This window comes from Onychomys torridus, chromosome 17, assembly GCF_903995425.1.
Source record: "Onychomys torridus chromosome 17, mOncTor1.1, whole genome shotgun sequence".
Taxonomy (NCBI): domain Eukaryota; kingdom Metazoa; phylum Chordata; class Mammalia; order Rodentia; family Cricetidae; genus Onychomys; species Onychomys torridus.
In genome coordinates this window covers 61992994-62014399 of record NC_050459.1, presented here as the reverse complement: position 1 = coordinate 62014399, position 21406 = coordinate 61992994, and the positions used below count along the sequence as shown (strand labels likewise).

At 50.9% G+C, this 21406-nt stretch overlaps 1 protein-coding gene across 6 annotated transcripts in view; it reads left to right on the top strand.

The window, feature by feature from the left end:
• The window catches only part of Eps15l1 (epidermal growth factor receptor pathway substrate 15 like 1), a 94178-nt gene continuing 72772 nt past the window's right edge, over positions 1-21406 (top strand). For 5 of the 6 annotated variants that reach the window (XM_036209236.1, XM_036209237.1, XM_036209240.1 and 2 more), the window contains exon 1: positions 1-172. In XM_036209236.1, the coding sequence (XP_036065129.1) occupies positions 140-172 (33 nt within the window). In that variant the 5' untranslated portion in view covers positions 1-139. The remainder of the gene's footprint in view (positions 173-21406) is intronic. The other variant, XM_036209238.1, reaches the window with a different exon arrangement.

The following is a 21406-nucleotide window of genomic DNA, read 5'->3' as shown; positions in this document are numbered from 1 at the left end:
TGTTCTCGCACTCTAGCCCGCGGGCCTGTCCTCGCGCTGGCCGGGCTGCGCGCGCATCGCACCTCTCCTTCGTCCTAGTGCGCACGCACGGCTCCGCCCTCGCCCCCTTCGGCGCTCGGGAGGCCGAGTCCGCACGAAGATGGCGGCGCCGCTCGTCCCCCTCGCGCAGCAGGTACGGTGCTGGGGCGCGCCGCGAGATGGTGCGGGCGGCGGGCGCTGCGGGAAGGGTGAGGCGTCGCGGAAGCGCGGCTTCAGGGAACCGCGGCGGCGGAGGCGCGCGCCGAGGGCTCGGGCGGCGGAGCGGCGGGGGCCGGGTGGCCCTGAAGGTGACAGGCCGGCGCGGCCCGCGGACTCTCGCGCCCCGCGACCCTCCGAGAGGCTGCAAAGAGATGACGGGGCGCGGCCGCGGCGCGTGTCTGCTCCGGCTGGGGCCCGGCCAGGCCGGCAGGGTCCCGCGAGTCGCGTCGCGCTGCTTCTCCGCGGAGGTGGGCGAGGACGGTGGGCCCAGTCGCCAGTCTTTGTCTCCCGCGGGGTCGGGCGTCGGGGCGGCTGGCGTCCCTGCGAGGAGCAGCGCGGGGATTCGGGACGCGGCCGCAGCACCTCCCGCCGCCCTCTTTCCCCAGGGAGCCGCTTCCGCTGCCCCTGCGCGCGGTGCGAAAAGCGCAGATCTCACGCCCCCACGGTGGGCGCCAGTCTGCGTCCTCAAAGTCGCCCGATGCATTTCTTAAGAGTATCAGACGCCACAGGGACGTGCAGAAAGCCCAAGAGAAGGCCTCTGTGCGCCTAGGCAGAGACATTCATTCATTCTTCAGCTCGTCTCTCTGACGTGCCCGGGGTCAGGTGCTGGGAGCTCAGCAGTCTCCCACTGACAAGGTCGCTGGTCTCCTGGAGGAGACACTCATAAAAACTGGAGAGTACTTCTGTCCTGCTAATTTGCCAAATTGCCCGTTTGTCCCCACAGCATATTATAAGCACTTTGCTAGAATCACGTTGCACGGGGTCATGGTTACCAGTGAGGAAGCACCTTATGTTCAGCTCCTGGCCCCAGCTCTTTCTCTTCCTGAGTGTCCTTGAAGCAAGCTTCTTAGCCTCCGCACACATCAGTTACCTCATTTGGAAAATAGAGCTTTAAGATGCATTAGCGGAAGGCGAAGAAGAACTATGGAAAGCACATTTTGCTCAGTGAATTTGAGCTCTTCTGTTATCATTAAATTTGGGTGTTCGGGACTAGGGACGACTGCAAGTATGAAAGCCAAAGCAGGTAGGAAGTGATAGGCAGGTTGGTGCATGCGCTCACCTGTCTAGAGGAGAAAGAAATAGAGTTGTAAGTCCTATAAAGAACGAGCCACTCAGCACCCTGCCACTATATTAACAATGTGGAGACCAGTGGTTATTAATTAACATGTACTTATAGCACCTGTGACTGCGTTCTGTAAATGGTTAAGGGCCAGGCCGATGTGAGGTATGTGTGTTGATATGGAGCCTTGCTATGTTGCTCAGGCTAGCTTCCAATTTCTGGCCTCACTCCATCCTCCTACAGGCTTCCAAGTAGTTGGGAGTGCAGGTGCTTGTGACCATGCCTGGACATAAAGTGTCATTGTTAGTAGGCAGGTACTACAGTGTAGGCTCAGGGAAGGGGTGTCTCAGCTAAGCCCATTTAAGGAGTGAGTGCTCTTGGCTGTGATTTCTTGATAAAAGTGTGTGTATGTGTTCACTCCTGTATGCAGAGACTAGAGACCTTGGATGTCCGTCCACCTCTTTTGTGACAGGTGGCCTGGAGTTTATCAGTTAGGGCAACCTGTCTAGCCAGCAAGCCTGTCTCCACCTCCTCAACACTTAGATTACAAGTGCATGCTACCATGTGGCACTTGTGTGAACTCTGAGGATAGAACATGGATCAGGGCAAGCATGTTACCAACTAAGCTGTCTCCTGCCCAGGCACTACCTCTGGCTTTTGGAGGAAGGTCTTTTCAAGCTTTCTAATTTTGACATTAGCCAAAATTTGGATTTTTTTTTTTAAATTTAGGCCATGGTAGTAGCTGATGGTTAATGAGTGTATGGGGGTTGGATACATGCTGTTAATTTTTCCAAAACACCAGAATATCGAGGAGGTTGATGTTGCTGACTCTTAGCTAGCACCCCAGAAACAAAGTTTTAGCAAGCCTGGGCTATGTAATGAGACCCTGTGTGGGGAGGAGGGGATACGGTTTTACTGATCAAGTAATTGCAGTGCAGGATGGTGTTTTACACAGTAAGGTGACTGGTGTGAGAACATGAGTCAGTTCTTGAGATTCACCTTCTTAGAACCTTCTAGAGCTGGGCGGTGGTGGTGCACTCAGAGGCAGGCGGATCTCTGTGAGTTTGAAGCCAGCCTGGTCTACAGAGCGAGTTCTAGGACAGGCCCCAAAGCTACACAGAGAAACCCTGTCTCGAAAAACCAAAAAGAATCTTCTGGAATAGAATTGATTTTTCTCTTCCCAGGTGTGCACCAGCTTCTGACTTGCTTGCCACATGCGCTCCTTGGTACCACGATGTGGCCAACTTTCTGCTCCTTGTGTAGTCCAGCTGTGTCGCCACGGTGTCCCTGAGGGCTGTTCCTTCTTCCTGAAGCACTCCAACCTTTTCCCCTTCTGTGGTTCAGCTCCTGGTTCTTTTAGCGGCAGCTCAGATGTCGTTCTTCCCAGAGGCCTTTGCTAGTCATGGCACGCGGCCATGCGTATCTCACACGACCCCGCAGCCTTCCTGCTAGTCTTCAGAGACTGCTTGTCTGTTTGCTGTCTCTGTCGCCAGTGGGAGGACAGGCTACTTCTCGGCAAGCACTCAGGAAGTGTTACTCAAGTGGGTAGCGGGGACTGGCTGTAGCTGTAGCAGTTCCCACATGGCCTTTCTTTCCTGTGTTGGATGGGTTGTGGATGGGAACAGGAGCTGAACCAGCAGTTGAGGGATGGCGGCCTGGCTGTGGCTCACAGGTTCAGGTTATGCCTTCTGAGCTCCTTTCCCTCCACACTTGTATTTGGTGGTGATTATTATTGTTTTGTATTTACTTAGTTTGTCCTTGTGTATGTATGTGTGTGGGCATGTATACCATGGTGCATGTGGTGGTTGCAAGACAACTCTCCTGCATTGATCCTCCATGTGAGTCCCGAGTCTTGCTGGTTGCCCAGGCTGGTCCCAAACTTGTGCTGATTCTCCTGCCTCAGCCTCTGGAGGCCTATGATCACAGATAATACCTGGCTGCTCCTTATCCCCTTGTTAGCAGGCTTGGTCCACAACTTCCTCAACTGCTCCTATAGGGGCAGTGTGCTGAGGGTTGAGTTCAGGGTTTCACACACACTAGGCAATTTATTCACTCAGCAATCCTTACATTTATGTGTGTGGGGGTCAGAATGCAACTTATGAGCCCTAGGCCTCAAACTCAGGTCATCAGGCTTGGTGACAAGCATCGTTACTTAACAATCATCTTTGATACTAAGTTGCCCAAGATGGCCTTGAACTCATGGCAGTTCTCATGTCTTACCCTCCTAAGTACTAGTGTTACAGTGTGAGCCACCTGCTCACCTTTTGTACTTGCCTCCCCAGACTTGATTTATTTGCTTATACGTGTGTGTGCGCGCGCACGCGCGTGCGAGCGCCTGTGCCTAAGTTATGTGTAATACGTATGTGTAGGTGACCATGGAGGCAAGAAGGTGTTGGCTTCCCTAGAACTGGAGATACAGGCTTGATGAAGGTGCTGGGAACTGAACCTAGGTCCTCAGTAAGAGCAGTAAGTTCTCTTAAAGGCTGAACCATCTTTCTAGCCCTTGATGCTCAGACCCAGGTCACTGTCACCCAGGTGTAAGACAAGGCCCTACCAGGCCCTTAGAGCCATACCTTGGAGCTCACCTAGGGTCACAGGGAAAGCAAGGGAAGGCTTCTGGATACCATTTGGATGGCCGATGTGTTCTGAACAGAACACTTCGGTGTAGTTGAGCCTCTAGCCACAGGACCAGTGGGAGTCCACTGCTCTTTCTCCTCCAGTCCCAGGGGCTGTTTCCTGTCATCCTCTGTGTTCCTGTCCCCAACACCTCCCTGACCATCAGACCTACAATTCTGCCTCCACCTCTCAGAGCTGATTGCACATGAGTGCCAGCAAACCCAGCCTCCACCTTGCTCTTCCTTAAACCCCAGGGATCCTTCCTGCTCTTTCCAAGGCTGTGGGACAGAGGCTGAGTTCTTGTGCACAGCCTCCTCCTTTGTTCACTCAGCTTCCTCCCCTCTGGTCAGGGGCTTTTGTCTTCTCCCACCTCTCTCTGTCCTCCTTCCTCTCTGTTCTTTGGTCCCAGCCTCCATGCTCAGCACTCTAAACCTGCCTTCTGCAGCCGCTCCTGGCATTGTCTCCCCCACCCCTCTGGGGCCTGCTGGACTCTGGAATAGGCCACTTCCTGAGCCTTGCAGTTCTCTGGGGGCATGAGTCTTGTTTCCTCCTTTTCTTCCTAACACCACTGTGGGATCTTCTAACCACTTCCTTGTTCCAGAACCTTCCATGGCTCTCATTCTCTTGGTGAAGGGTTAGGGAAGGGAGAAGCTCAGTGGTAAAGTGCCCGCTCTCTCAAAGTGAGTCTGGGCTGGTGAGTCAGCACCCCAGTCCCACTCTGCTTGGCCTTGTGGACTAGCCTTGCTATTCCAGTCTCATGTCCCGACCCTGGTCTTTCACTCACCAACAGGCTCTGTCACCCCCAGTGCTGTGGTGGCACTGGGGGACTGCTGACTTCCCTTTCGCCCTCCTGGGTCTGAGATTTCATTCTGCTCACTGTCTTCTATGAGTCCCCTGTTCATAGTCCTGGTCATCATACTGAAGGTGCCGTAGGCTGAAAGAAAGCACCTGGTCTCACATCTTAACTTCCAGGGATCTGGGAATCTGGGGATACTTTCTTGAACCATGTACCATGGTTGTAGGTTTTGATTATTTCCGGTGCTGAAGATGAAACCCAGGCCCGTGCATTTGCCAGGGGGTGCTTTACTGGCAAGCTGTGTCCCCAGCCGCTCTGTTGTTGAATGGGAAGAAGCTGAGGCCCACAGTAGTCAGGTGACTTGTGAAGTCCCTTGGCCACATTGGAGTTGAATCACAGCTGCCTACTGAGGAGGCATCCCCCATACTTCCACACAGCCTGCTGGGCACCCTGCCCAGAGCTCTGAGCCAGGCTAGTGTGTATGGAATGGATGTTGAGGGCCTGGGGACACTCATTTGTCCCCTTGTGCCTATGTTATTTTCAAGGCTTTTATCTTTCTGGAAGGCTGATGACTGTGCAGTATGCCTTGATGGACAAAGAGGTCTAGGGGCAGATTTGGTCCTGGAAAAACCAGAATCCTCTGGCTGCTTTGCTGACCTGCCTTGCCTGCTTTTTGCTGACTCCTGAGGCCCTGTCAAGAGAGATCACATGCTCTGATCCCCCCCCCCCCCCCCCCCCCCCCCCCCGCGCGCGCCCCAGTTCCCATGCTCATTTTTGAGCCTGGGTCAGCTGCTCTTAGAAGACAAGTGCCTGTCTTTGCCTGAGATGCTGGGGAGCTGAGCATCACTTTCTAATGTGACCTCTAGGCTGTGTTGCAAGCCATGATGCACAGACAGTACCATGGGTTGCATGATTGGCCTCCTCCCAGGAGCAGCCAGTGTCCCTATAGAAAGCTGTTCCATGGAGTGGGTCTAGGTGGGCAGCCTGTCCGCCAGCATTAGGGAGGCAAGGCAAGATTTCTGTGAGTTGAGGGCCAGCCTGGAATATGTGGTTCCAGGCCAGGCGTGACTACATAGTCAAACCCGACTACACACAAACAATATACATCAAAAGAGAAGGGGGTCTGTACTCTGGTCACTGATGTGGATGTTTACCATGTGGAGGAGTAAGCTGAGTCGGAACTATCTGGTCCCTGGCTGGGGTTGTGCCTGGCAGCCTCACCTGGCCAGGCTCTGACCCAATCTTTTGTTGTGCTGCACTTTCCTGTCCTGGAAGGATTCTTTCCAGATACCAGTATACATTGATGTCACTGGCTGCCTGCAGTGACTACTCCTCAGAGCACCTGCCTGTTGCTTATATCCTTGTACTTTTTTTTTTTTTTTTTTTTTTTTTTTTTTTAACATTTACGTATTGGTGTGTATTTGTGCAGGCATGAGTGTGCCACTACTGTGTGTGGTCAGAACACAACTTGCAGGAGTCAGTTCTCCCCTACCATGTGGGCCCCAGGTTTGGCTTTACCTGCTGAGTCATCCATCTGGCCTTTGTTTTACATACATTGTGTACATTTTAGGGGAGAGGGTTAAGACAGGTATTTGACCGGTATTGTCTTGAACTTGCCATCCTCCCTCCTCACCTCCTGAGTGCTGGCATGACTGACAGACCTGTCCTCCATGTCTCTCTTTGACTGGGGTGACTTAGGGATGAAAGGAGGAAGGTGTTTTGGTAAATAGGACACAGTGTGCCTGGCCTGCAGATGAGTCCTGGACAAGAGGCTGACAGGCTGCTGTTTGTCTAGAGCTGGCCTGAGGCCAAGGGTTGCAGGGGAATGACACCTGCCCACTGTCCTCAGGCAGGATCACAGCTTGCTGCTGGACAGGGTGGTGGCTCCAATGGTCCAGGCGTGGTGGGTTCCGCTCCCTGTGGAGTTTAAGCCATTAGCCATTGTGGCTGATAGGGGCTTTCAAGCTGTTGTGCTCAGTTTGGTATAGGAGTGCTGGGCTCTGAACCAGAGCCTCATGTATTCTAGGCAAGTGCTTTTCCTCTGCTCTCTGTGCCCAGCAACCCCAGCAAGGTTCCGATGCCACAAGATTTGGGAGTCTCAAGACTCCTGCTACTTGCTGCATGGAAGAGCTTTCATCCTCTGATTCTAGCCAGACTTGCCTCTTACTGACTGAAAGACGGGAAGAGAGAGGCACAAGAAACCCTGCCTGGGAAGGGCTGCTATCAGTGGGGGGCACACCAGGGTTCCCATCACCTCCCAGCACTGCCTACTCTGGGGCTGCCCTGGGGCCTTTCCAGCTGCAGTGGCTTGCCTGGAATACCCTTCCCCTTCTCCCTGTCCAGCTGCTATTCCTGCTTCAGCTGGGCCATCTCTTCAGGGAGCCTTTTCTCACAAATGACTGGCTGGTGGCTTTGCCACATGCCCGTTTGTGATTCCTGTATTCTTACAATCTATCTGTCTTAAAACAACAACAACAACAACAACAACAACAACAACAACAGCAAATCCATCTTTTGAGACAGGCTGTCTTGGAGCCCAGGATGGCCTGGTACTTACAATGAAGAGGAAAATGGCCTTACAGTCTGATCTCCCTGCCTCTGCCTCCCAGATGTTGGGATGACAGGCATGCACCACCATGACCATGGTATGTAGTGCTGAGGATAGACTCTATAGTCTCATGCATGCTAAAACAGTGCTCTGCCAGCTGAGCTATATAGCCCTGGCATTTTAGAGAAATTTATTTTGAGGCAGGCTCTCCTAGTATAGCTCAGGCTGGCCTCAAAGTTTTCATCCCCATGCTTCAACCTCCTGAGTAGTGGGGTGGCCACAGCAGCCACTGTGCCTCGCTTGGGATTTCCTTGGTGGAGTGATTGGTACATGATGTGTTGCCTCTCTTCCCTATGCCCTTCTCCTCATCTTGTATCCCAGGTCCTGACTGTGCTGACCGCCGAGCTGGGACGGGATTTGAGAAACACTGGATGGGGCTGTGTTGAGGGAGCACTGCTGGATGTGGTGTGCAGTGGCAGAGGGCTTCAGGAAGAGCAGTGAGGTTGCCCATGGTGAGGATTCGGTCAAGAGAGGCAGCTATGGGAACCTGTGAGGTGCCTCATGGGATAGAAGCACTTGCCACCAGATGATTTGAGTTCAGTTCTGGAAGCCACGTGGTGGAAGGAGAGCCCCAACTCCTACCAGTTGCTTTCTGACTTCCACACTGCTGTGCCCATGCCCATCCTCCCAACAAACAGACGAGTGAAAGAAGTAGCCATCGGGTGTGCAGACCAGAGACTGAGGCTAGCCCTCTGGGCTCCAGGGCAGCCACGGGCCGCCTCTCACCTCTGCTTTACCTCTTTGGCACTGCCATCCCTTGGAGGGTGGAGACGGCCTCATCATAGGGAATTAGCCTGTCCTTTCTCCTGCCCCCAGCCCTTATTTTTCTGGTGCTGGAAATGGAAGGCACCAACTCGCACACGTTAGGATGTTTATCTTTGCTGGGAAATGTAAAATTGGAAAGCCTACTCCTTTTGGACTAAGAGAAGCCAATTCTCAGGCAGCAATGTGACTGCAATATTAAGCAGCAGTATTGCCCCCACTGGGCTGCATGAGCCCCCAGGTCTCACTGTCTGTGTTGGAGTCCTACATGCAGCTGAACTCGGGGGGTTGGGGGGGTCCGGCAGGCATTTCCCTCCTGGGTTTGGTTTTTAGGTAGGACTCTGAGGCTGTCCTCATTACTCCTAGGAGTTTTAGAACCTTCTAGGTAGGGCTGGGCATCTGGGATAGCTGGAGTTGCTGAGCACCCTGCACCATGGGGGCGGATTCCTTTCTCAGGCCACAATCTTTCACTTGAGGGCTCATAGCTTAGTGGCAGTGTGTGCCTGGTGTTTAGAGGCCCTCAGTTCCAAACACCCTCCCCCCCAAACCAACTCCCACAGTGTGAAAAATGCAAGGAGAAGGAGGGACCAGGACAGGTGCCTCTATGAATCAGACCTTAAGAAGCACCCCTTTCCTCAGTTCTGGGCCCAGGGTGTAGGGGTGGGAAAGACACATTGCTCTGAGGCTGAGAGGAGTGGAGAGCAGTCAGTCCCAACACTCAGCACAGGCATAATTTGTGATATCCGGGGTGACAGTGCCTGGATGTTTGGTGGACCTCAGTGGGCAGGAAAGGAAGGATGAAGTACTGCTGTGAGCATGACTGAGGATGGGTGAGTGGATGTATCGCTGTGAACTTGTGCATGAGTGCACTGACCTGCGTGGTGTCTCTGGGTTTTCTGTCATTGACATGGACATTCAGTAGAGCCTGGACCTGAGACTGGGAACCTGCTCCTCTAGTCAGGCAAGGCCTCTCTGCAGGGAAGAGCAGGGGAGAGGCTTAGTGCTGGCAAGTGTGCCAGGCAGAGGGATGCTGCTGGCTCTCGCTCTTTCTTGTCTAGACACAGCTTTGGTCTGGGCCTCTCACCTAGCCAGTGCGCTCCTGTGCTTGTGTCTGTCAGCTCAAGACGCTGGAACACAGGGCCTGCTGTCTAAGGACCGAGGCTATTAATGCCACCAGTGGTTGTCCAGAGTGAAGAGGCGGTAATGGGAGCACCTCAGGAGGAGGCCAGATGCATTCAAACTCAAGTCCTGGGCTCTGTGTTCATCAGATAGGCCACAGCAGGCCAAGCAGGGGGCGTCAAGCTGCAAGATAAAAGTGACAGCCCCAGGTATGGAGGAAAGGAATCTCTCAAGCAAGGCTCAGGGCATTCTCAAGAGAGTGCTGTGCAGAGTGGGCTTCTCCAGAAGGTGGGAGGTAGCCCTGGGTGTGACAGGCAATTCTGCTGAGCTGAGAAACCCCAGGCTTTCCAGGGTTCTGTTAAAGCATAGGCAGAGGGGAAAGGATGATCTCTGAGCTGGATGGTGAGCTGTATAGTGTCTGGAAACTGAGAAGTCAAGGCTTCTGGGTAGCACTGTTTGGCATCTGTTGACTGTCCCTGGGCAGACTCTGGAGGCTGCTTGGAGCACAGTCTTTCTTTCTACGCCCAGGGCTTTAATGGTGTCCTGGAGGGAGGCTGAGTCGTCCTGCTTAAAGTCACATCTGCACCTCAGCTTCTGCCAGGGCAACAGCCACTCCCTGTTCTCTGCATTCCTTTTGCTCACTGAGTCTGGGAGGTCAGTCTTGCTGGGGGCTACAGTCCACCTGGTTACCCAGCGCATGCTCTTGTGCTGGGTTGAATTCTACAGCAGCCCCGCAGTCCTCTCTTCTTACCATCCTTGTTGTTGTTGTTGGATGGGGTGTACTGTGTAGTCCGAGCTGACCTGGACCTCCCTACTTGTGCGACAATGTGTGTCATGACACTTGGCTTCTGTTGACCCTCTGCTGCAGAGCCCTGAACCTGCTGGATCCTTGCCCCAGCCTTGAAGCCCTTCACTGTGTCACACAGGCCCTGTCTGTCCTCCTGGACTTCCTTTGCCATAGGCTGGCCTTCATGAGGCCCAGAGCATTATCATGCACACTGATGCTCAGCACCTCACTGTTGATGGGATAAGTGAGCAGGGAGGAGTGATGGAGCCAGGGCCTAACTCTGTTGTGGGGTCATCTACAGAGGGTGATTGGGGAAACTTGAGTGGAAGCAGGATAGAAGGGCACTTCTAGGAATGAGCTTTCACCTGGAGCCCTGTGATGTGAATGAATCCGTATAGTCAAGAACCACACAAGGCCTTGGTGGTGGGATGTGGAGACTGAGGTCCAGAGAGGAGACCCACTGTCCCAGGGTTGCCAAGCAATCCAGGGCAGGGCTAAGAAGGGAACCCACATCTGTTGGGTGGCGCCTGTACAGGACTGTTTACTTTAGCTCAGCCTGGAACTTACAGCCAGCCTCCTGCTTTAGCCTCTCAAGTGCTAGGGTGACAGGCATGTGCCACCATGTCAGTCTGGGACTCCTTGCCTTAGTGAGGCCAATTAGGGTGGGTGGAGGAGCTGCCAGAGCCAGGCAGGCTGTCTGAAAGTGGGGTTATCTCAGAAAGCTGCTGCAAGTGACCTTTGCCCTCAGGGTCATTTCTTGTAGTGGAGGCTGGGATCCAAGGTCACCTGGTAGCAACTGATGCTCTCAACTCTTGTATCTGAGCTCTGGTAGTGTGGAACAGGAGAGATGTTAAGGTTTTCCCACTCTGTTCAATGCGAGGAGGGCAAGTGGCCTCCTCTGGTTGGAGTGGGCACACCCAGATGTGCTGTCCATAGATCATTCAGCCCTTGGAAAGCTTGGGAATCTAAAGGTCTTCCTGACCCCACTTTTATCTCTTCCCTTCTCTGTCCTGTGGACAGAGCTCCAGAGACCCTGGGAGAAGCAAGTGAGCTATTCAAGAAAGCCCTGTCAGTGTGGCCCCCACCATGTTTAGTTTTCAGTCTTTGGTCTTCTCCTGTGGTGCCGGGCATGGAAGCAGGACCTTGAGCCGCATCTGGCGGTGCAGCAGGGCTCCACCTCCTCCCTTCTCACCTGGCCAGTCCTTGGCAGCTGTGTCCTTGGCTTAGGCATCCTTTCTGCTCTGCTCTGTCTGTCACTCAGGAGGCATTATTGGCTTGGTCAGTCCTCAGCTGCCTGTCTGTCCATTTCTGATTCCAGGAGGAAAAATAGCCCTCTCACCCTTCCTGCCCTGCACATCTAGACAGGTTTTTCTGCTGGACTCCAGGCCACTCCTGTACCTGGGTTACGGCTGTGTGGGCTGCTGTGCTGTTTGCAGTACCAGTGCTGGAACTCAGGGCCTTCCCACAGACTCGGCACTCCTCTCCACAAACCTCAGCCCTGCCCAGAAAGGCCGCTCTTCACCATTAGACAAAAGCCTAGTCCTGTTGGTGGAAACATTCTCTTCTCTCTCAACATCTGCAGGTTCTAGGCCTGCACACACTAAGGGTGGAGGGACAGCCTGAGCTCACCACAGGTAGTGTGCTCTGCTGCCTCAGTGCCTGTCCTTCTGCGCTCCTCGTCTAGCCTTTCATTGTAGTCACGCACGGTCTCACTGATATGACCCAGGATGGCCTGGAGCCCGACATCTCCTGCCTCAGCCTCAGCTCACTGGGATACAGGCAGGTACCACCATGCCCAGCTCAGACCCATTTCTTTAATTCCAAGGTTGTCTTTTTGATTTTTGAGATAGTATTCAAGTTGCTGAGGGCAACTTCTAACTTGCTGTGTGACTAAGAGTGATCTTGACCTTGGCATGCTCATGTACGTACGTGTGTGCATGCTTGTGTGTCTGTCTTGTCTGCCTGTGTACAGACACAAACCAAACATTGAGGTTGTAGTCAAGTACAGCTGTGACAGTGACGCAGAGATCCATGGGTCATTTCCCTCCTTACTCCATACCAGCACTCTGCTTTCTTCCTCCTCCTTCTCCCCCCCCCTCCCCAAATTCCCCAGCAGTCAGCCAGCTGTTGCTGTGGCTTTAACCTGGTGGTCAGACAGGGAGGAGTCACCTTTTGGGACTGGCCAGTCTCTTGTTAAGTGTGGCCATAGGGTTTATGTGGTGGTTTTCTATATTAGCCTGTTTTTCTGCTTTATTTGTAAATTTTGCATTTTTGTCCGTGATCTTTAATTTTTTGTGTGCCTGTGTGTATCCATGTGCCCATATGTGCTTATGCATGTGGAGGCTGAGACAATAATGTTGGGTGTCTCATTCTGTTGCTCAACCTTGTCTTTAAATTTTTTAATTAAATGTATGAGTTTGTACACAAGAGTGTCACAGCATCCTGTAGAGATCAGAGGTTGGCTTCTGTCCTGGAGGTTCTGGGGATCAAACTCAGGTTGTCAGGCTTGGTGACAGGTGCCTTTACTGGCTGAGCCATGTCACTCCCAACCTTATCTTTAGAAACAGTCTCTAAGTGGGCCTGGGACTGGCTGCCCACTCAGCTCTGGGGACCCATGTCCCTAACTAGAGTTACAGATGAGGTCAGCCACACTTGGCCTTTTCTTTTAAATGTGTGTGCTGTGAGACAGTTGTGTAGCTAGATCTGCTTAAGGGGCCCCTGGCAGTAGGATCAGGATCCATCCCTGGTGCTTGAACTGGCGTTTTGGAGTCCACTACCTATGGTGGGACACCTTGCACAGCCTTGATGCAGGGGGAGGAGCTTGGACTTGCCTCACCTGAATGGACCAGGCAGGCTCTGCTGACTCCCCATGGGAGGCTTTCCCTTGTCAGAGGAGGGGATGGGGGGGGGGGGTTGGGAGTGGGGAAGGCTGGGGAGGCAAGAAAGAGGGATCTGTGGTTGGTATGTAAAATGAATAAAAAATTTCTTAATTTAAAAAAAGGCTAGAATAACAGTAAAAAAAGTGTATGCTGGGGATCTGGGTCAAGTCTCCATGCTTGCACAGCAAGTGTCTTAACACGGAGTAGCTTCCCCAGTCCAGGACTAGCTGCCAGCTCCTCCCCTTCCCTGTCCCTTTCCCTCTGCCTCACTCCCAGCTTGTTGAGCTAAACCCTGGCCTTCAAATGTGTTCTTTTTTTGTGAGGGTGGGGGGGTGGAGGGGGTGGTTGGAGTATTGAGCCTAGGCTCCCGTAGAGCTAGTGATGCCTCTGCCTCAGCCTCTACGGATTGGTATGAGTGGCATGCCCTTGAGCTGTTCCTAACGTACTCCATCAGTGTTTGCCGAGTTGAATTTGTAGGAGCGTTGGTGTGGCTCCAGCAGACAGATGGAAGTGTACAGGCTGTAACAGGATGGCTATACACCAGCCCTTGATGAAGAGTGAAGGCCCAGGACAGCTGCAGTGTTGTTGTTCAATTGTGCTCTTGGGAAGCTACTACATTCCCACCAGCAGCTCTGCTAGGCTCTGCCTTTGCTGTGTGAGCCACCCCACAGGCTTTTAGTTTGCATTTCTGTGCTGGTTCATAGTGTCTGACATCTTTGCACACCCTGGGTGCCCCCCACCCCATCTTTAATGAAACGGCCATTTTACCACTCATTGAGCAGTGCTGTGTAGGGAGGTGAGTGCTCTGCAGACACCCCACCCCCCCCTCCCAACCCCTACCCCCTTACCCCCATGTGCTTGCCTTGTCTCTCTCTCTTTTTTTTAATATTAAAAAATTATTTTATGTGCACTGGTGTGAAGGTGTGTATCCATTGGAACTGTAGTTACAAATGGTTGTGAGCGGCTATGTGGGTGCTGGGAATTGAACCTGGGTCTTCTAGAAGAGCAGCCAAGTGATCTTAACTCCTGAGCCATCTCTCAGCATCATCTCTCCCTGTTCTTATGTGAACATTTGAATTTGGGAAGTTTGAGTTAATCTTTCCCTTTGGTGTCAGGTCTAAGAACTAACACCACCCCCCCTCTGCCCCACCCAAGATGGGTCTCTCAGTGTGTAGCCCTGTCTGTCCTGAACTCGCTCTGTAGATCAGGCTGGCCTCAAACTCAGAATCTTCCTGCCTCTGCCTCCTGAGTGCTGGGATTAAAGGTGTGCCACCATCCAGCATAAGAACTCATTTTTATTGCTCCAGTGCTGTGGGTGGAACCTGGGCACTATGTGTGCTCAGTAAATGAGGCTGATGGGAACCCGGGTCATTGCATGCTCAGTAAGTGCTGGGGATGGAACTGGCCTGAATGTGTAACCCGGGTCCTGTACACATGCAGCAGGCACCCTGGCTTCTAAAACTTCACCTAATTCTAAAGATTTGTCTCCTATGCTTTTTCCCAAATGTTTCATATTTTTACATTTTACATTGAATTAAATCTGCGATCATTTGAGTTTTTACCTGTATCTTTTATGTATCACCAATATGTAACTAGCAGGCTGAGGTCCACTTTGTTCTGTGTTTTGATTCCTGAAAACTGCCCTTCTTCTGGCCACCAAGCCCGCTTCTGCCCTCACAGTCTTCAGATGAGGCTCCTGGTATAGCTTTTACTTCTTAAAAAGAAATTATTACACTTATTTATGTTGGGGAACACTACAGTGTGTGTGTGGAAGTCAGAGGACAACTTGCAGGAGTAGGGTCAAACTGTGGTTGTCAGACTTAGTGGCAAGCACTTTAGCCACTGAACTGTCTCACCTGCTCTGCTCTTTATTAGGCTCTGTTGGAACAGGGCTGGGGGTATGACCCAGTGGTGGAGTCTAGCATGCGCCAAACTCAAGGTTCCATTGCAAATGTGGGGTTATTGTGCAGGGCAGTCTCCCAGTGCTTTGGAGACTGAGGCAGGATGGCTGCTGGAAGTTGAGGCTAGTCTGGGGTGCATAATATGTTCAAGGCCATAATGACATCCTGTCTCAAATCCCATAATAATAGTGAGCCAACAGTTCCATCTCAGTGTGCAACACAGTGGGTACATCTAGGCTCTGTTCTACTCTACATGGTGCACACTTGTCTTCTGCCCCATTATATTTCCTTGGTTGACATGGCTGCAGAAAGCCTTGCGATCAGACACATTAACCGCTCTTCTTCCTCCTCTTCCAGTTTGTTTATTTTTACTTGTGTATGTTGGTTCCTGCATGAGTTTATTTGAAATGTATATACAGGTGTCTGTGGAGGCCTGAGGAGTCAGTTCCCTGGAAATGAAAGTACAGATGGCTGTGAGCTGCCTGACCCAGGTCTTTGTAAGATCAGTGTGTGTTCTTAAGCACTAGCTATCTCTCAGCATCTTCCACCATTTATTCTTTTAAAGGGAGGGAGGCTGACAAGATGGTCCTGAGGTCAATCCCAGGACCCACAAAGTGGGAGAAGAGTGGGTCTTCTAACCTCCACTTACATGCTGTGGCATGTTTGCGCACACATGTACACAGTTTTTAATTGAAGTAGAATTACACATGTATACACTTTTTTTTTTAATTTTAAAAATAAATTAAAACATTAGGACTGATGAGATGGCTCTGCTGCTAAAGGTGCTTGCCACCGCGCCTGATGATATGAATTTGATCCCTGGGACCTACATGTGTAGATGAGAGCTAACTCTCACAAAGTTGTCCTCAGACCTCTGTGTGCACTGGCATGTACACATGCATAGGCATATGTTTTAGTTCTTCTGCCTTCTGTATCAGTCTGAGAATGATCCACAGTTGGCAGAAGTCTGGCTGGAGTTCAGAGGAGTTGCTTACGCCTGCACATCTGGGGTGCATAGATCAGCACCTGTAGTTTCATTGTTCCACCTCCAGAGCAGAGCAGAAAATGTGTGTATGTGCTTCTGCTGGCTCTGTTCCGTGCCAAATAGATAGTTAAGGCTAGCACTTCCGTTTTGGTTTTGGTTTTGGTTTTGGTCTTGATTTTTCGAGACAGGGTTTCTCTGTGGAGCTTTGTGCCTTCTTGGAACTCACTTTGTAGCCCAGGCTGGCCTTGAACTCTAGCACTTCTTTAATGTAGGCTGTGTAGCCAGAAGTTTTCCTGTGTCCCAGCTGGCTAGCAGTTGGGACAAATCTCTCCTACTTGCATGCCCCAAGTCAGCGTATAGAGGCTTATATTAATTATAATTGCTTGGCCATTAGTTCAGGCTTATTATTGACTAGCTCTTACACTTAAATTAACTCATACTTCTTATTTATGTTTAGCCACATGGCTTAGTACCTTTTCTTAGTTCTGCCTTGTCATCTTGCTTCCTCTGTGTCTGACTGGTGACTCTTGACTCAGCCTTCCTCCTCCCAGAATTCTCTTTGTTCCCCTTATACTTCCTGCCTGGCCACTGGCCAATCAGCATTTTATTTATCAATCAGAGCAGCACATTCACAGCATACAGAATGACATTCTACAGCACTTCCTCTTTTCTGTTTAATCAAAAAGGAAGGTTTTAACTTGAACATAGTAAAATTACATATAATAAAACAGTTATTAAGCAAGAACTACCTACGGTTACAATATCTAGTCTATTTGTATTTTGCAAAATTAAAGAAAATATTCTATCATCTATCCTATATTTGTGAGTCTATAAAGTTTTATATCTAATTTATCTTTTATCATAACCAAGGGAAATTTTAACTGTTAGTCTTCAACTACACCAAAGACCCCAGAAAGATATAAGCCATTAGGTCATACAGTTCATAATTAATATAAGCCTCTGTGTGTTCATTTGGGTCTGAGTGTCTGTGGGACTATGGGGCTGCCGGAGCCGGGTGGACCAGGAAAACTTCAGCTAAAAATGGCGCCCAATGGGTTGGCTTGAGTTTCCACTCGAAACCTGAGAATACTTAATAAGCAATTCTAAACAGAACCAAAAACATGCTTCCTGTCTCATGTAGGCAGCGAGGCTCCATAGCATTTGTGCTTGAGCACAACATGGCAGATTCCCGCTGTGGTACATAGTGACATCTCCAAGCTATACAGTGTACTGCGTGACAGATTTAGCTTTTGCTAGTAGAGAAAAAAAGAGGTTTCTGGGCTATACACTGCTTTAATGGAGGCATAGACCCACTGCTTCCTAGAGTTGATGATACACATGGCCCAGATCTGGAGGTGAATTACCTCTGCCATGTTGAAAAGCTGAAATGGGCAGTCAGCAGCCAAGGCTGCCGCTTTTCGTCCTGGCCACTCAGTTTGTTTAGAGGTTTAAAGTCTCTCCTGGCCAGAAAAGGATTATAGAGTCAGAATAAGACAGATTCAGATGGGATAAACCCTAAACAGTTTACAGTGTGTGTAAAAATGTACGTAGGCTTGGAAGAGAGAGAAATAGAAAGTTGGTTGTTTGGTTTGGTTTTTTGAGAAAGGGTTTCCCTGTGTAGTTTTGGTGCCTGTCTTGGATCTTGCTCTGTAGACCAGGCTGGCCTTGAACTCATAGAGAACCCCTGGCTCTGCCTCCCAAGTGCTGGGATTAAAGGCTTGCACCACTGCCGCCTGGCAGAAATAGAAAGTTTTAAAAAAATAAAGTCTTTAAAGGGAAAGTAAAAGTAATATAAGAAATAAGCCACCTAAAGATGGATATCACACAGAGAGTCTGGATTATGTTGTCTTTGGGATTTTTAACTCTATATTTTAATCAAATGTAGAGAGACATTTGATTGTAAAAGCTGCTGAGTTAATATGTATATTTTAAAGGTCTCTTGACCTCTAAATTTGGATCTAAGGATATGTTGCTTTGGAAAGGAGGCTCTGCTTTTGTTTCCATAGGAAGCAAGAGGTTATGGATTTGTTCCAGGTTAAGATGGATCAGATTTGATCAAGCCAGACTTCCTGAACTTTAACAGATGGTACCTATCAACATTGGTTATAGCTGGTCTTCTCAGGTCTTGACCATAATTCTTTATTTTCTCAGGATCCCCATAAAATTGCCAGTGCCCTCAATTAGCAGGAAGTAGTATGAGAAACTACACCCCAATTCCCAAAAAAATTGCTTATAAATGTTTGTTTTTATTTACAGAGGGTTGATTATAAATGCAATCTCTTTCTAAAGAAGAAAAGAGGATATGGATATGATGGGATAAAAGGGTAGATTATTGAATCTACTTTTAAAGAAAACTTATTTTACATTGCTATAGATTTTAGTTTATTGATACAAATGTAAAGTTAATTTTGTTATACTGTATGTATATTTCTACTCTTGTTTAAGGTATTTTGTTTGTGCAACTCATTTGAAATTGTAGTGTATAGTTGAGAAATACAGATTAATAGTTAATTATGTATGATACTCAAACTTGTAGTCATGTTAAGTTTCTGGTATACATAGCTATAATTCAGTTAGGTAGGTAATCTTCAAACACTTCAAAGACCTACAGAATATGGCATTTAAAATGTTTTAAAAACTTAGACTTTCTGGACAGTGAGACACATCTGCTCCTGGCAGCACCGATTTACTTCAAAGAGAAAGATGGGCGTCGAAGACACTCCATATGGAGTTTATCTTCTTCTTGGCAAAAATAGCCATTTGGGCAAGAAACTGTTCTTGCCTGGACTGCTTGACAAAATGTTGTATGCAGGACCCATAGGAAGGTGACCACTGAACCTTGCAAGGCGAGATGGCCCTTCGGGTTCCTGCTTCACAGAAGAAACTGCCAGACATTCTACAGGACATAGAGAAACGACTGAGAGACTCTAGGCCTGTAGGCTGAAGATGGATGCCCCAACTTTACAGAAGAACTTTGGGTGACTGTCATTCTAGATTTTTGGAAGTTGCTTACAATGTTCTTCCTGTTTACTTAGGTACTATTATATCCTTCTGAGGTCTTTGATGTAGTTAAAGACTAGATAGTTATAATTATGGTTTTCCTTGGTTATGATAGAGATAAGGGGGATATAAAACCTTAGGCTCACAAATATAGGATAGATAGGATATCTTTAATTTTGCCAAATACAAATAGACTAGATATTATAACTATAATTCTTGCTTGATAACTGTTTTGTATATGTAATTTTTGTTTGTTTGTTTGTTTTTGTTTTTTTTTTGAGACAGGGTTTCTCTGTGTAGCTTTGCGCCTTTCCTGGAACTCACTTTGTAGACCAGGCTGGCCTTGAATTTACAGAGATCCGCCTGGCTTTGCCTCCCGAGTGCTGGGATTAAAGGCGTGCATCACCACCACCTGGCTTGTATATGTAATTTTACTATATTAAAAAACCTTCCAGCCTGGCGGTGGGGCACATGCCTATAATCCCTGCGCTTGGGAGGCAGAGGCAGGTGGATCTCTCTGAGTTTGAGGCCAGCCTGTCTACAGAGCTAATCCAGGACAGGCTCCAAAGCTACAGAGAAACCCTGTCTTGAAAAACAAAAAACAAAAAACAACAACAAACAAACAAAAAAAACCCCAACCGAACAAACCTTCCTTTTGAATAGAAAGAAAAGGGGAAGTGATGGGGATGTTGTTCTGTATGCTGTGAAAATGTGTTGCTCTGATTGGTTGATAAATAAAGCTGTTTGGCCAATGGTGAGGCAAAATAAGGCTAGGTGGGACATTCTAACTAGAGGAGAGGAAGGAGAAAGAGAGCTGGGAGACCCTGCCAGCCGCAGCCATGAGAAGCACGATGTAAAGATACCCGTAAGCCATGAGCCACATGGCAAAGTATAGATTTATAGAAATGGGTTAGTTTAATATGTAAGAGCTAGCTAGCGAGAAGCCTGAGCCATTAGGCCATACAGTTTGTAATTAATATAAGCCTCTGTGTGTTTATGCTGTGGGAGCCAGGCAGGACCAGGGAAACTTCAGCTACAAGGCTGTGCATTGCTTTGCTTGAAATCCCAAATGGGCAGTGATCCAAAATCCAAAAATTCCTCACAGACATGGCTCCACAGGCAGGAAGTTGCACACCTGACCTGCTGGGACCGGCTTGCATGGAATATGGTAGGAAACGCCCTAGACTGTGTGCTAGGCTCCTGGGAACAGCTGAGTTCTGTGTTTAGACTTAAGTCCCATTCAGAAGATGGTGCTGTGTGGTATGAAAGATACCCTTAGCCTGAAAGAGCCCTAAAGCCCCTCTGGCCTGGGCACCTGATGGCAGGATGTTCTGCCAGCATAGCTGCTAGTGGGGACATTGTCCTCCTGGCCTGGCCATAACCTACCCTTCTCGACAGTTCTTCTCTTCTTTTCCTAGGTTTTCCTCCTCCCCCCCCCCTCCTCCCTCAATCCCTCCCTCCCTCCTCCCTCCTCCTCCTCCCTCCCTCCTCCCTCCCTCCCTCCTCCCTCCTCCCTCCCTCCTCCCTCCCTCCTCCCTCCTCCCTCCTCCCTCCCTCCCTCCTCCCTCCTCCCTCACTCCCTCCTCCCTCCTCCCTCCCTCCTCCCTCCTCCCTCCTCCCTCCCTCCCTCCCTCCTCCCTCCCTCCTCCCTCCTCCCTCCTCCCTCTCCCTCCTCCTCCTCCCTCCTTCCCTCCTCCCCTCCTCCCTCCTTCCTCCCTCCTTCCCTCCCCTCCCTCCCTCCTTCCCTCCCTCCCTCCTCCCTCCCTCCCTCCCTCCTTCCTCCCTCCCTCCTCCCTCCTTCCCTCCTTCCCTCCCTCCCTCCTTCCCTCCCTCCCTCCCTCCCTCCCTCCTCCCTCCTCCCTCCCTCCCTCCCTCCTCCCTCCTCCCTCCCTCCCTCCTCCCTCCTTCCCTCCTTCCCTCCCTCCCTCCTCCCTCCTTCCCTCCTTCCCTCCCTCCCTCCTCCCTCCTCCCTCCTCCCTCCTTCCCTCCTTCCTCCCTCCCTCCTCCCTCCCTCCCTCCTTCCCTCCTTCCTCCCTCCTCCTTCCCTCCCTCCCTCCTCCCTCCCTCCTCCCTCCCTCCTCCCTCCCTCCTCCCTCCTCCCTCCTCCCTCCCTCCCCCTCCCTCCCCCTCCTCCCCTCCCTCCCTCCCTCCTCCCTCCCTCCCCCCTCCCTCCTCCCTCCTCCCTCCTCCCTTCCCTCCTCCCTCCTCCTCCCTCCTCCTCCCTCCTCCTCCCTCCCTCCTCCCCTCCCTCCCCCCTCCTCCCTCCTCCCTCCCTCCCTCCTCCCTCCTCCCTCCTCCCTCCTCCCTCCCTCCCTCCCTCCTTCCTCCCTCCTTCCTCCCTCCTTCCTCCCTCCCTCCTCCCTCCTTCCCTCCTTCCTCCCTCCCTCCTCCCTCCTTCCCTCCTTCCCTCCCTCCCTCCTCCCTCCCTCCCTCCCTTCCTCCCTCCCTCCCTCCCTCCCTCCCTCCCTCCTTCCCCTCCCTCCCTCCTCCTCCTCCCTCCCTCCTCCTCTCCTCCTCCCTCCTCCTCCTTCCCTCCTTCCCTCCCTCCTCCCTCCTTCCCTCCCTTCCCTCCCTCCTCCTCCCTCTCTCCTCCCTCCCTCCCTCCCTCCCTCCTCCTTCCCTCCTTCCTCCCTCCCTCCTCCCCTCCCTCCCTCCT